The sequence below is a fragment of the Ctenocephalides felis genome, unplaced genomic scaffold, assembly GCF_003426905.1.
Source record: "Ctenocephalides felis isolate EL2017-DRISC unplaced genomic scaffold, ASM342690v1 CF-g0.4_SCAFFOLD_00252, whole genome shotgun sequence".
NCBI classification, from domain to species: Eukaryota; Metazoa; Arthropoda; class Insecta; order Siphonaptera; family Pulicidae; genus Ctenocephalides; species Ctenocephalides felis.
Window position 1 is genome coordinate 9,981 of NW_020536406.1, and position 15,668 is coordinate 25,648.

Below are 15,668 nucleotides of genomic sequence, written 5' to 3' on the forward strand. Positions count from 1 at the left end.
TATTTATATTTAAATAGTTTAATTAAAATATTGATTTGTGGTGTCAAAGATGTTTAGTGACTTTAAATTATTAAGAATTTATATTTTATAAGATTTATTTATTTATTAAGTATAAGAATAGTGTTATTTGTAATGAGTTTATATTTTATTTTTAATAATTTAATTTATATTATTGAATGGGAGATTATTAGAATTAATTCTATAATAATTATTTTTAGAATATTATTTGATTGAATATCTTTAATATTTATAAGATTTGTATTAATAATTTCTTCAATAGTAGTTAAGTATAGAGAAAGATATATAATAGAAGATTTTAATAAAAATCGATTTTTATTATTAGTATTAATATTTGTATTTTCTATAATAATAATAATTATTAGTCCAAATTTAATTAGAATTTTATTAGGTTGAGATGGATTAGGTTTAGTTTCTTATTGTTTAGTTGTTTATTATCAAAATGTTAAATCTTATAATGCTGGTATATTAACTGTTTTAATAAATCGAATTGGAGATGTGACTTTATTAATTAGAATTTCTTGGATAATAAATTATGGTAGTTGAAATTATTTATTTTATATAAAATATATAATAAATAATTTTGAAATAATTTTAATTATATTTTTGATTTTAATTTCTGCAATAACTAAAAGAGCACAAATTCCTTTTTCTTCTTGATTACCAGCTGCAATAGCTGCCCCAACTCCTGTTTCAGCTTTAGTTCATTCTTCAACTTTAGTAACTGCTGGAGTATACTTAATAATTCGATTTAGAGAATTATTAATAAAAAGTAATTTATTTATTTATTTATTATTAATTTCTACATTAACTATATTTATATCAGGATTGGGAGCTAATTATGAGTTTGATTTAAAAAAAATTATTGCTTTATCTACATTAAGACAATTAGGATTAATAATAAGAAGGTTATCATTTAACATACCCAAATTAGCTTTTTTTCATCTTTTAATACATGCTTTATTTAAGGCTTTATTATTTATATGTTCAGGAATTATTATTCATTTATTAAATAATTTTCAAGATATTCGTTTAATAGGTGGGATAGGAAATTCAATAATTATATTAGGAAGAATTATTAGATTAGCTAATTTAGCATTATGTGGATTTCCTTTTTTAGCTGTGTTTTATTCTAAGGATTTAATTTTAGAAAGTTTATCTTCTATTGATTTTAATTTATTAATTTATTTATTATTTTATTTTAGAATCGGGTTAACTGTATGTTATTCTTTTCGATTAAGAAGAATATTATTTTTTAATTCTTTTAATTATTTTAGTTTAAATTTTTTAAATGATGAATTTAATAAAATAATTAAAATAAGTTTTATTTTAATAATTTTTTCTTTATGTTTTGGTAAGATTATGATTAATTTGATTTTTTATATTCCTAATATATTTTTTATTAGATTTATAATAAAAATTATAGTTATAATTATATTTTTATTAGGATTATGAGTAGGGTTAGAAATTAGGTATTATAAAATTGGGTATAATTATTTTAATAAAAAAAAATTAGTATTTTTTGGAAATATATGATTTTTACCAGTAATTTCTGTGTTTTATATTTATAAACCGTTAATTTATGGTAATAATTTAATAAAGATTGTTGATCAAGGATGATTAGAATTTATAGGATCTCAAAATCTATTTTTGAATTATTCTTTATTATCTAAAAATTATAATAAATATCAAATAAATATAATAATGATTTATTTAATTATTTAATTAGAATATTTTTTTGAGTAGTTTATTTATTGATTTTATATTTTTATTTAAATAGCTTATATTTAGAGTATAACATTGAAGCTGTTATGGAGAATTTTTTTTTCTTTAAATATATTTATAAAAAGAGATTTTTATTTTTACATTGAAAATGTAATGTTTTAGTTAAACTATATAAATAGAAATATTAATGATAATTAATCACTATAATTAAGTTAGAAGCTTAATATTTAATATTTCTAATTGGAATATAATTCAATAATACTATTAACAGTAATATACCTCTAATTTGGTTTCAATTAATAAATAAGGATAAATATATCAATTAATAGGTCGAAACTATTTGCATTATTGCTTCTTATTTAAGATTAATTGATATTCAATACTTTTTAAATGCAAATTAAATGTTATAATTAACTGTAATCCTAATTTCATTTTAATATTCCTTGATTTCATTCATGAAATAATCCTAATAATAAAATTATAATAAAAAAAATACTTGTTAATATTCAATAAAGTTTTATAGAAATTGAATATAAATTAATCATAGGAAGATAAATCATAGGAAGATAATTTTTTTTCTAGTAATTTATATTTATGTTGTTCAATTAAGTAATATATTTATATATAAAATTTAATTATTCCGTAAAATAATCTTTTTAATTATATATTAATATATATTATATATTTCAAAGTAACTGGCAGCCCATTCGTCGAAATAAAAAAGGTATAAAGTATAAAAACTTTTATTTATACGTTTCGACACAAGATGCGTGTCATCATTCAGCAACTACAACAATTTGAAAATTTTATTAACTAATATAAACAACAATAAAAATTAATTATAGCATAGAGAAACATTATACACACCACAGGACAAAAACACTCAACAAAAATTTATTTTAAAAAATTAAACTTAATAACATATTAGAAAAAACATTTTTTAGAAAAAAATTATGTATAACTAAAAGATTTGAAAACTAATTTTACTAAAAGTTATGAAATACATCATTGTGAAGCTAGAAGCACGCCCATACCGAGCATCTAGACTCGACTGAATTATTTCAATAGGCGTGTTGATAGGAATGGGAGGGGACGCATCAAGGACAAATTCTACGCTGCAAGAGAACGCATCGAATACAGAGGTTGAGCTGGGATTGATCAAAAGGAAAAAGAAAACCAAGTAAAAGTTAAAACAAAAAAACAAAATTGTAAAAAAATAATATAAAAGAAATAAGAAAATTATTTTTTTGTTTTTTTAATAAAATCAATAACTATCTGGTAACCATCATGTAAAAGGTGGGATGAATTGCGTTTGTTAACACAAGAGGAGGAATTTAATGAAATAAAAAAGGATTCAGCAAATTTTCTAAGGTCACTATTTTTTTCGATGTAAAGAATAACAGGATGTGAAGTGTTAAAAGTGTGATTGAGATTGAGCATATGATCGGAAAACATCGTTTTGAATTGGTTTGGATTTTTTGAATTATAAATATGTTGATTAACTCTCTTATAAATATACTGGGAACTTTCTCCAATATAACACATATTGCAATCATTGCAATCCAACCTGTAAACAGAATCGGTGACCCTATCAGACGGGGTTCCAGACTTAAGAATCGAAAAAAGGCAATTAAAAGTATTATCAAAACTAAAGACTAATCGGAATCCTTCTGAAGAAAATAACTTTTTTAAAAAATACGAAAAATTGCTTAAAAAAGGCAAACAGATAGTTCCTTTGTATTGGGCGGAAGAGGAAGCTATTGAATTTGAACAAGAAGGTGAAAATGAATTATTAGAATTCGTTTGTAAATAAATTAATCTATTATTAATGATGTTGTTGACCAAGTGCGAAGGGTAACTATTGTCTTTGAGAACGGAACGAATAAGGGTCAAATTTTTTTCCCAAAACATACTGTTACTTAGTAAAATAGCCCTGTCTATAAGAGAGATAATGACAGAAATTTTAATGGAACGCGAATGAAAAGACAAATAATTTAAATATCTTCCTGACCACGTTGGTTTCTGATACCAATCAGTCAGGACAGAATTGTTAACTTTATTTTTAGTAATTCTTAGGTCTAAAAAACTAATAGAGTCATCCGACTCAATCTCACAGGTGAACTGCAAATGTTTGTTAAAAGAATTAAAAGAGTCTAATGTGTCTACAATATGAGAATCATCAAGGCACAACAGAACGTCATCAACATATCTATAATAAAGGTGAGGTGGAACAGAAAGATTAGATAAAACAAAATTTTCTAAAATTTGTAGTGTTAAATCAGCCACAGGGGGGCTAATACTAGAACCCATGGGTAAACCAAAAATCTGCGAATAAAATTGATCATCAAAACAAAAGTACGTGTTAACAAAAATGAAATTTAAAACCGTCTTAAACCAAACCAAGTCAATCGAAGTGTGTGGTTGGATATCATTCCAGCGGGCAGAAACAGCTTCCAAAGCCAAATCCCAAGGAATGTTCGTGAAAAGGGAAATGACATCAAAACTAACAAAGGAAGAATTGGAAGGAATTGTAAAATTCCTTCTTGTTCATTGTTTCTGCCCGCTGGAATGATATCCAACCACACACTTCGATTGACTTGGTTTGGTTTAAGACGGTTTTAAATTTCATTTTTGTTAACACGTACTTTTGTTTTGATGATCAATTTTATTCGCAGATTTTTGGTTTACCCATGGGTTCTAGTATTAGCCCCCCTGTGGCTGATTTAACACTACAAATTTTAGAAAATTTTGTTTTATCTAATCTTTCTGTTCCACCTCACCTTTATTATAGATATGTTGATGACGTTCTGTTGTGCCTTGATGATTCTCATATTGTAGACACATTAGACTCTTTTAATTCTTTTAACAAACATTTGCAGTTCACCTGTGAGATTGAGTCGGATGACTCTATTAGTTTTTTAGACCTAAGAATTACTAAAAATAAAGTTAACAATTCTGTCCTGACTGATTGGTATCAGAAACCAACGTGGTCAGGAAGATATTTAAATTATTTGTCTTTTCATTCGCGTTCCATTAAAATTTCTGTCATTATCTCTCTTATAGACAGGGCTATTTTACTAAGTAACAGTATGTTTTGGGAAAAAAATTTGACCCTTATTCGTTCCGTTCTCAAAGACAATAGTTACCCTTCGCACTTGGTCAACAACATCATTAATAATAGATTAATTTATTTACAAACGAATTCTAATAATTCATTTTCACCTTCTTGTTCAAATTCAATAGCTTCCTCTTCCGCCCAATACAAAGGAACTATCTGTTTGCCTTTTTTAAGCAATTTTTCGTATTTTTTAAAAAAGTTATTTTCTTCAGAAGGATTCCGATTAGTCTTTAGTTTTGATAATACTTTTAATTGCCTTTTTTCGATTCTTAAGTCTGGAACCCCGTCTGATAGGGTCACCGATTCTGTTTACAGGTTGGATTGCAATGATTGCAATATGTGTTATATTGGAGAAAGTTCCCAGTATATTTATAAGAGAGTTAATCAACATATTTATAATTCAAAAAATCCAAACCAATTCAAAACGATGTTTTCCGATCATATGCTCAATCTCAATCACACTTTTAACACTTCACATCCTGTTATTCTTTACATCGAAAAAAATAGTGACCTTAGAAAATTTGCTGAATCCTTTTTTATTTCATTAAATTCCTCCTCTTGTGTTAACAAACGCAATTCATCCCACCTTTTACATGATGGTTACCAGATAGTTATTGATTTTATTAAAAAAACAAAAAAATAATTTTCTTATTTCTTTTATATTATTTTTTTACAATTTTGTTTTTTTGTTTTAACTTTTACTTGGTTTTCTTTTTCCTTTTGATCAATCCCAGCTCAACCTCTGTATTCGATGCGTTCTCTTGCAGCGTAGAATTTGTCCTTGATGCGTCCCCTCCCATTCCTATCAACACGCCTATTGAAATAATTCAGTCGAGTCTAGATGCTCGGTATGGGCGTGCTTCTAGCTTCACAATGATGTATTTCATAACTTTTAGTAAAATTAGTTTTCAAATCTTTTAGTTATACATAATTTTTTTCTAAAAAATGTTTTTTCTAATATGTTATTAAGTTTAATTTTTTAAAATAAATTTTTGTTGAGTGTTTTTGTCCTGTGGTGTGTATAATGTTTCTCTATGCTATAATTAATTTTTATTGTTGTTTATATTAGTTAATAAAATTTTCAAATTGTTGTAGTTGCTGAATGATGACACGCATCTTGTGTCGAAACGTATAAATAAAAGTTTTTATACTTTATACCTTTTTTATTTCGACGAATGGGCTGCCAGTTACTTTGAAATATGTTTCAACGTCGAAAAAACTATCAAGATATATTATATATATATATATATATATATATATATATATATATATATTATATAATAAAATATTTATATTATTATTAATTATTCCGGTTATTTAATTATATATAAACTATTTAATTACCAATAAATTGTTGTCGGTAAACTTAATGATTTATATATATTTATATATAATAAAATATTTCATTGATATATAAATAAATTACTAGCCAATGAAACAACACAACCTCCAGGGACAGTAACTTAGTCAGGGTTACAGATGAACAGACTGACTTGATTGTACCTGTACTAAACTTAGATGACAAACCTGTAAGTTTATCAAAAGATTTGACGATACACACAGGACAAGTTTGGATAGTACAGCGACAAACAGAGACTAAGACAGATCCTATAGTTATGACTGACTTAGATATGGGAAACCAACGCAAAGAAGTCATAAATGAACTGATACATGTTTTAAATAATTATAGGTCATGTATCTCGAAAGACATCAGGAAGTGGACATTAACCCTTTGAGTGCCGGGAGCCGATATATCGGCTCTTGCTACACTCGCGGGAAGTGCCAGAGCCGATATATCGGCCCGCGCCTCGTAGCGCTTTACTATTCGCATTGCGGGAGAACTCTATCTCAAAATAAATTTGTAATACGTTATAAATGATCTAATTTCACTATGAGAGAATTAAAAAAAATAGTTTTTCGTTTTAACTCTTTGTGGACGACGACCTTTTCGTATCGCTTAGAGGTACCGAAGTCTAACATAAACACCGATGGTCGCCACTCAGGCGATATTCGATCTGCGGCGTAAATCGCTGTGGATTTGGACCCTTATCGGTACTTGTCGACAGTGTTTTATATAACACAAAATAATAATGAAGTCTTACTATTAGCGTACCGGGAAAAAAAGTCGCAGAAGAAAAATGTTTTACTGATGTCCACATTTGAGAAGGCTCAGAACAAAACGACTACAATCAGGAAAAGGAATGCACAAATACAGGTCGAAAAACCAGCAATCGTAGCTGAATATAACAAACACATGGGAGGCGTAGACACGTCAGACGTGATGCTATATTCATACTTAGATGAAAGAAGAGCCATCAAATATTGGAAAAAAGTAGTTTTCTCCATTTTCTCCCGAATAGTATTGACCATTTTTTCTCCCATTATAGTTGACCCATATAAAATTGTGGTGAAAATATGGCTGTTTGTATGTGCAAACACGTTTTGTACGAGAGAACTCAACTTTTACTTTATTTATAAACATATATACCTTTGTTTTTTTCTATAATTCTCAAATGAGTACAAAAAAACTAGTGTCATTGTTTCGTTTTGTATTTCATCTATAATACGCAGCTTTTTGAATCATGTAAATATCGTTTCTCGTTTGGTTTTTATAAGCATTTTCCCGAACCCTTGTATAACTGTGAAATTCGGCCGGTTTTTCTCGCATAGGCACCTCCATTTCGCCTGGCACTAAAAGGGTTAAGGAGATACCAGGCAGCCGACCAGTCAGGGCAAAGCCCTATCGAGCCAGCAAATTAGAGAGGCAGGAAATTAGCCGCATTGTTGGAGAGTTGAGGGAAGCTGGGATTGTGACGGATGCTGAGTCCTCTTATGCTAGTCTAGTGCTACTGACACAGAAGAAGACCGGAGAATCCCGCATGGTGGTCGTGATCTAGGGCTCTGAATAGACAGACAGAGCGAATGAATTTTTCTTTGCCAATCATGGACGACCATTTGGCATTATTGGCTAATAACACAATGTTTATTGTTTTAGATTTAGCCCATGGATACTTCTAGGTTCCCTTAACGAATGAGGCAATGGAAAAGACTGCTTTCATTACCCCAGATGAGACAGGCCAGTTAACGAGGATGGTCTTTGGGCTGATGAATGCACCATCCTACTTCTCCAAACTGAGCCTTCACATTGTGACCTCTGAGGGATAAGGTTGTATTATATTACCTCGACGATATTTTAATTCCAGAAAGGAACTGGAATGACTTGAAGTAAAGATTGTTAGCCGTGCTAGAGGCATTAAAGAAAGCAGGTATGACTATCAAACTTTCAGAGTGCGAGTTTTAAAGGAGAAGGTGAGCTACCTGGGGATGGAAATCTCTAGCAAGGGAATAGAGCCTGGTTCACGGAAAGTGAAAGCCATAGAGGAATTTCCTGCACCAAAGAATGTTCATGAGGTGAGGAGATTCATTGGTTATACCCCGCTTTGCAGAGAGGAGCAGGTTACTTACTGGTTTCCTGAAGGCTGATGTAAAGTTCACATGGACAGGAATTATTCAATGATTTAAAGAACGCACTTACGAGCAGACCTCTGCTGAAAATATTTGACCCTGACAGGCGCACAGAGCTGCATACAGATGCAAGTTCTCTGGGACTAGCAGCCATGCTTTTGCAGAGAGGGGATGATCAGCTAATGCACCCTGTGTATGCTATCAGCCGCAGGACTAATGAACCAGAGGGAAATTACCGTTCCAGCAAGCTAGAACTCCAGGCGATAATATGGGGCGTAACTAGACTGAGGAGTCTGTTAATTAATTTGCATTTTACTATCATTACACATTCCCAGTCATTAGTGTTCCTGAATGCCAATAAGACGAAAAATCCTCAGATTGTGAGATGATACACCATTTTGTCAGAGTTTAGCTTTGACATTGAGCATAGACCACGTGAGAAAATGCAGCATGTGGATGCATTGAGCAGGGCTCCAACAGAAGAAGCTTCTGCTATGGACCAGCTGGAGGATGTGGTTACCATCTATAGCATGACAACCCAAGAGGACGAGGTGTTAGTGTATCAACACCACGATCCATTATTAAAGAGAAAAATAGAGGTTTTATCCAAACGGAGTGTTGAGAGAAGTCCACACTAAAAGTCGGAGGTTGAGGATATCTGGTAAGGTCAAGTATAGTGTACAAATCCACAGGTGATGGAGAGAAGTACGTGATACCCAAAACTGTGAGGAAGGTGATGGCAATCAGATTCCATGATTATGGCGGACACTTTGGATTGGATCGTACGTTGCATCAGATGCAACGGTTTTAATTTTTTCCAGGAATGCGTTGATATATTAGACAACATATTAAAGCGTGCACTGCCTGATTGACAAAGGCCCAAATTGGTAAGAAGGCAGGAGAGCTGCACCCAATAACACCAGGCGAGAGACCGTTTGCAATAGTTCATGTAGAATATTTGGGACCTTTTGTCAAGAGTGGCAAACAGAACAAATATATACTTGTTCTAATTTGAAATTTGACTAAATTTGTTAGGTTGGAGCCGTGTAGGAATACATCAGCGCGAACTGCGATCAGGAAGATGGAAGACTTTGTGCTGACATATGGAGCCCCAATGAGGTTGATTACGGATCGAGGAACCTGTTTCACAACCAAGGGATTCCAGGACTTCTGCACGAGACATGGAATTCGACACACGCTGAACTACTCGTGAATCAGGCGACACTGGAGGACGAGACCGGCAAGGATTGGGACAGGAAGCAGAAGACTGTAGCGTGGGACTTGAACTCATCATTCAACAAGAGTACGGGACGGACCCCCTTTGAGCTGCTGTATGGATACATACCAGGGAGGGATTATGGACCACTACGGAAGCTGACTGAACGAGAAGAGCGCTATACAGAACCAGTGATACTCCAAAAAGATGCTCTCGAGAAAATTGAGATGTCACAGGCGAAATTCAAAGAGAGATATGACAAACATGCTCATCGAAACGTGCATTTGAACATAGGCGACATGGTGTATGGCAAAACAGCGCCAATCCTAACGGGCGATTCCGTGAAGTTGCAGAGGATCAATGGTGATCTACAGAATACTACCAGGAGATACTTACGGCATCATCAACATGCAGGAAGATGCAACCGGAAGAAGATACCGTACTACAGCTCATGTATCTCAACTGAAGCTGTGGAAACCTGCCGCAAATGAAGAAGAGAACACCGTTGGAGCCGAAGAGGACGACGACGGAGAGAGGAAGACCAGGGACTGGGAGAAGACCGGACAGGACTGAAAGAAGATCAAGCAGGACTGGAAGGAGATCATCTGAGACAGGAAGATTCCAGGAGTTGCCCACAACGTCAGAGCCATAGACCAGCGCGTTTTAGAAACTATTTACTCGGGGACGAGTGAAGTTTAGGATGGCCGAATGTTACGGCATTTTGAATGTTCGACCGAGAATAACTCTATGGTCGCCTAGTTCCTGCACTTTTGAGCGCGGGAATTGCTACACTTAGTACGTTAATGCTTAGGATTAATCCCTTTTCTAATTTTGCCGTCGAAGAATGAACATCTCATGTAAATATAAATATAATATCCTGACGAAGTAAATAGATTATTGATAAGTGGACAGAATTATTCATAGTTCTAACTGTGAATTCAAGCTTCGCGCGCGTCGTTCGTACTGTCAGAACGACGCGTTATTGTTATGTTGGCGACATGTCATGCAAAACGTAATGTTCACGTTTTGACATGACTTTCCGCAATAGTTGCATAGATTGTAATCTCTCTCTTGTACATATACCGCCGAGGAGTAAACATCGTGTCAAATACATTAACTCATAACCCATCCAGTATTTCATTATACCATAATTTGGTCTTTCTCACGGATATTCATCAGTGCAAGCTTTATTTTTGAGAATTATTATACACTGTGGTGAGGAAAGTTTTTTATATACAAGTAGTATCACCGGCGTGTATTGTTTTGTTTACGAATGCGGCATTGAAATTGTCTATGTCGTTCGTAAACAAAAAGCAGAGCAACAAGAATATCCTTAATCAAGCTAGCAGTTCGGACGCTGAAATCATCGTCGTCACTTAAAGATTTGGGAGTTCCAAATTTTTGAGGTTAGGATTCAGCTCGCAGCGCAAGAAAAAGGTATTCATTCAATCACTAATTTCGTACAACTTGATGATTAAGTGATAATCGACAAGCTACTACACAAGTTGGGGAGTATATCGTGTTACTAGGATCCCACGTGGAAGACAAAAATTAGGATCATCGCTGACTCGTGTATTTCAAAACACGGGGTTCGTGAGTCATTCATAATTCTATGCATTGCAGTAACCTCACTATTGTTACACATTTCATATAAGTGTGTTTGTTGACTTTGTTCCCGTATTAATTGACTGAGTAATATGTGTTAAGATCTCTTCATTTTCTTTGTACATTGTGTAGCACTTGTAGTAATAATATTAATTTAGTATAGTATAACTGGCTCGTATAATGGCGGATGCGGATTCATTGGAAGGCACCTATAAAATTATTAAGGCCTCATTCAATGCCATCAACAAATATGTTACAGGAGGGCGACAACGTAAAGGGTCTCTCTGTTCGGAAGCAGAAGCTAGTTGAACGTATCCACAACTGGGATGAGGTGTACGTGCAGCTTGAAAGCATGTCTCCAGGCGTGTACACTGATGAGTACCTTAAGTACTCTGAATTATACTTTGATATGATGGCTGAGATAAAATCAATTATTGACTCCCATCAAAAATCCGAAAAATTAACAAGTAGCGTGATAGATGTGAAATTGTCAGACATTGTGTTACCAAAATTTGATGGGGAGTATAGTGAGTGGACGGCTTTTATAGACATTTTTAATTCATTGATACATAATAATTCAAAATTAGCGCCAGTCCAGAAATTGCACTATTTAAAAGGTGCTCTCACATTATCAGCTTTGGAATTAATATCTACTATAAGACTCACAAATGAAAATTATGCAGTAGCATATGATCTTGTAATTAAAACTTACAAAAATCCATTTTCAATTGTCAGTGCTCACTTGCAGAGCATTGATAGCATACCTGTAATACAAAAGGGCAGTCATGAGAAGTTGAGAGCTCTTTTAAATAGTGCAAGACAACAAATTTGTAGATGGTAAAATTGATAAACTAGGATCATCGTATTTAGGTGCAAAACATAGGTTTTTGAATTTAGAGAGGCGGTTTTCTAAAGATAGTATCTTGTTTGCAGCATATTCACGGTTTGTGAATGAATACATTGAACTAGGGCACGCTGAGCAGATCTCACTTACTCAGGATGAAGTAATTCAAAATAACTTATATTTCTTGCCACATCACCCTGTTGTGAAGGATAATAACTTCAATACGATTAGAGTAGTTTTTGATGCTTCGGCGAAATCTTTCTCTGGATAATTGAGCAGGATTTGTTTTCACACATGAGATTTATACTTAACAGTTTGATATAAAACCATGTTAAACAATATATGCTTTGAAATTTAAAAACAGACTAGTTGGTTCCGTACCTGACCACAAATAAAACACTGGCAATCATTGATTGATTTACGTTAAAACTAACATAAGCATATAACAACATATCTCTTGACGGTAATTCGAGATGTTTGTTTACAATTTCAAGAGGCGTTAAAGTTTATTTTATAATATATACAATTATGAATTCATCTTTTCTTATCATAATCTTAACATTTCCAAGAGACTTCAAGCACTTTATCGAATATAATATAAACAATAATTTTGGTTAAAAACAGCCATACGCATAAAAAGGGCGATTAGTTCGTGCGTAAGCGTTAAGTTATTCAGTGTGTATTAATTAATTAAGTGTTTTGAGCGTGTAATAGTTAAAGTTTAAGTAATAAAGGAAAATTTTGTTTACCAGGGTAAGTAAAATTTTTGTTCCATGCTAAAAATTTCGTCATATTTATTAATAATAATAAGAAAAATGTATTACTAATTTGAATATAAATTATTTTTGATATTTTTAACATTTTGGTAAAAAGCTTAAGAATGTCTGATAGAAAAGCTATAAGATTGTCTGGAGCCCTGTATAAGAGAAAGCGGGAGGAAAAACAAAATGAATCCAACAAAATGTTTGGTTCACTAAAAAAATTTTTGGAGAAATCTTCAGAAACGGGAAATACTTGCAGTAGTCAAACAAGTTCAATTAGTGATTTAAATAAAACTGAAAATAAATTATCTACCGATGGCGCAAATGTTGATGACAATATTGATAGCAATGATGAAATTAAAGATATAGCAGTAGCAAGTATCGACGATATTAATGAAATTGATGAAGCTTATTCTGCGATGTGTATGGAACTGAATGATCCAGCAACCTGGCCTTTGGCACTTACCAATAAAGTGCTAGATATTTTAATCGAAAAGGGCCCTGTTCAAAATGTACAATCAGCATATGCAGAAAATCAATCAGGAAGATCGTTTTCAAATGTTTATTTTTATCGAAAAATGTCTAATGGTCAAAAGTTCAATCGTGAGTGGTTAATCTATTCACCGAAAAATGACATCATATATTGCGTTTGTTGTAAATTATTTAGCAAACAAGAAATGAAATTAGTAAACGAAGGCTTCAACGATTGGCAACACACATCAGAAATACTACCTCGCCACGAAAAAACATCTCAACATATCCAAAACTGCAGCTCGTGGAAAGAATTGGAGTTAAATTTAAAAAGGAAAACCACAATTGATAAGGATATGCAACGCTATTATAATGCTGAGGAAAAACGATGGTGTCAAATTGCCACGCAAATGATATCTGTGGTGCAATTTTTAGCTGGACAGTGTTTAGCTTTTAGAAGATCTTCGAACAAATTGTACGAAAAAAATAATGGTAACTTTTTGAAGGCCATCAAAATGATAGGAAAATTCGATGATATAATGGCAGATCACATAAAGCGAGCACAAAAATCAATCGCTTTAGAAAACCACATGCCACATTACCTGGGAAATCGATTTCAAAATGAAATAATTTCTATACTTGCGACCCAAATTCAAAATTATATACTAAAATCTATAAAAGAGGCAAAATATTTTTCTGTGATTTTAGACTGTATCCCGGATGCTGGGCATGTCGAGCAAATCACATTAGTTTTCAGGTATGTACATATTGAAAATGATGAGTTGAAATACGAGAAAATTTTATTGGTTTTTATCAATCAGAAAAAGCCACTGCAGATTATTTATATAACTTCTTAATTGAAAAGCTAAATCATCTAGGATTAAATATTAATTACATGAGGGGCCAGGGATACGATAATGGGTGTAATATGTCCGGAAAACATATTGGGCTGCAAAAACGAATTCAACTGTAGATTTTTTAGTAACATATCAGCTATTTACAATTTTTTCAGCGGTTCACCATTTAGGTGGCAAATATTAAAAAACTCTATAAAAACATTAACATTAAAACAAGTTTGTGAAACTCGGTGGGAAGCAAAAACTAAAGCAATTAGACCACTGCGCCACAAATTAGGTGAAATTTATGATAGCCTCGAAAAATCTCTTACGCCAGTAGTTCGACATGAAGCTGAATGTTTGGCAATGAAAATTAAATCTTATAAATTCATATGTTCAATAATAATATGGCATAAAGTTTTGGAAAAGGTGGACTTCATTAGTAAAATAATGCAGAAAGTTTCTTGGAACATTAGTTCGTGCGCCCAATCAATTAAAAGATGTATTGAAAATTTTTGAAAGCATAAGAAATAATGAGAGTTTTGAGAATTATTTGAAAATGGCTAATAAACTTTGTGAAGTATTAGAAGCAGTACCAGATTTTCCTGCTGAAATTAGTGTAAGCCGCCGACGCCACCGAAAACTATTCAGCTATGAAGGAGACGAAGACATCTATTGACACCAAAAGAAAACTTTAAAATTAATTTTTACTATATCATAATTGATACGGCAGTTTCATCATTGACCACCCGTTTCTAAACACTATCAAACTTTGAAAACTCTTTTGGGTTTCTTTATAAATTTATTGATATGGAACTCAACGAAATAAAACAAAATTGTTTCGATTTACAAAACAAATTTAAAGATGGCGATGAATCCTGCGATATCAGTGGCATAGAACTTTTCGATGAATTAGTTTCTTTAAAAATTCTTATAAAAGAAAGGAAAGACCCTCAAGAATTAATTAAATTTTTATATAAATACAGCTTGGAAACGTCTTTCCCAAAGTTTAAAACTTTTACTGACAGTTCCTGTATCTGTTGCATGTGGAGAAAGAAGTTTTACAAAACTAAAAATAATTAAAAATTACCCGAGAACATCAATGTCTCAAGAACGTCTTAGTAATTTGTCAATAATAGCGATAGAAAATGAAATTGCTGATCATTTTAGTATTCAGGAGGCGATTGAAGACTTTGCTTCAAAAACATCGCGCCGAGTAAACTTTAAATGATGTTACTTAAACTATTAATTATTAGTATTATTTTAATTGTAATGTTATATTTAAATTATATATAATTTTCATTCTGAGAACTGCGCATGTATATTTATAAATATATATATATTTTTTTTACAGGGGCGGCTATATTTGCTGGCACGCAGGCGGCCTTATACCCAGGCACGACCCTATTATATTAAATAGTTCTTGTGATTGTTATTGTGTTAATAAATCGTGATTATTAGTGATTGGTAAAATTATTTGCTTAACTCATGAGTCTCCCCTCGGGGAACTCAATGAGCACCTCTTTGAACGTACCACTAACGGGAGTAAATAATGTTCTAAATGATTATTCATAAATTGCTCGGATTTTGTTACCAAACAACTGCGATT

At 32.1% G+C, this 15,668-nt stretch overlaps 2 protein-coding genes across 2 annotated transcripts; both read left to right on the forward strand.

Annotated features, from left to right (window-relative positions):
* Positions 1 to 11,397: 11,397 nt before the first annotated feature.
* LOC113363000 lies at positions 11,398 to 11,988 on the forward strand. Its single transcript, XM_026605495.1, has one exon. It carries the CDS (start codon positions 11,398 to 11,400, stop codon positions 11,986 to 11,988), a length of 591 nt encoding a protein of 196 aa, XP_026461280.1.
* Positions 11,989 to 12,871: 883 nt separating this feature from the next.
* Positions 12,872 to 15,290, forward strand: LOC113363011 (zinc finger MYM-type protein 5-like). Its single transcript, XM_026605505.1, has 2 exons — positions 12,872 to 13,715; positions 15,046 to 15,290. The coding sequence occupies exons 1-2, from the start codon at positions 12,872 to 12,874 to the stop codon at positions 15,288 to 15,290; spliced, it is 1,089 nt and encodes a 362-aa protein (XP_026461290.1).
* The last annotated feature ends 378 nt before the right edge of the window (positions 15,291 to 15,668 follow it).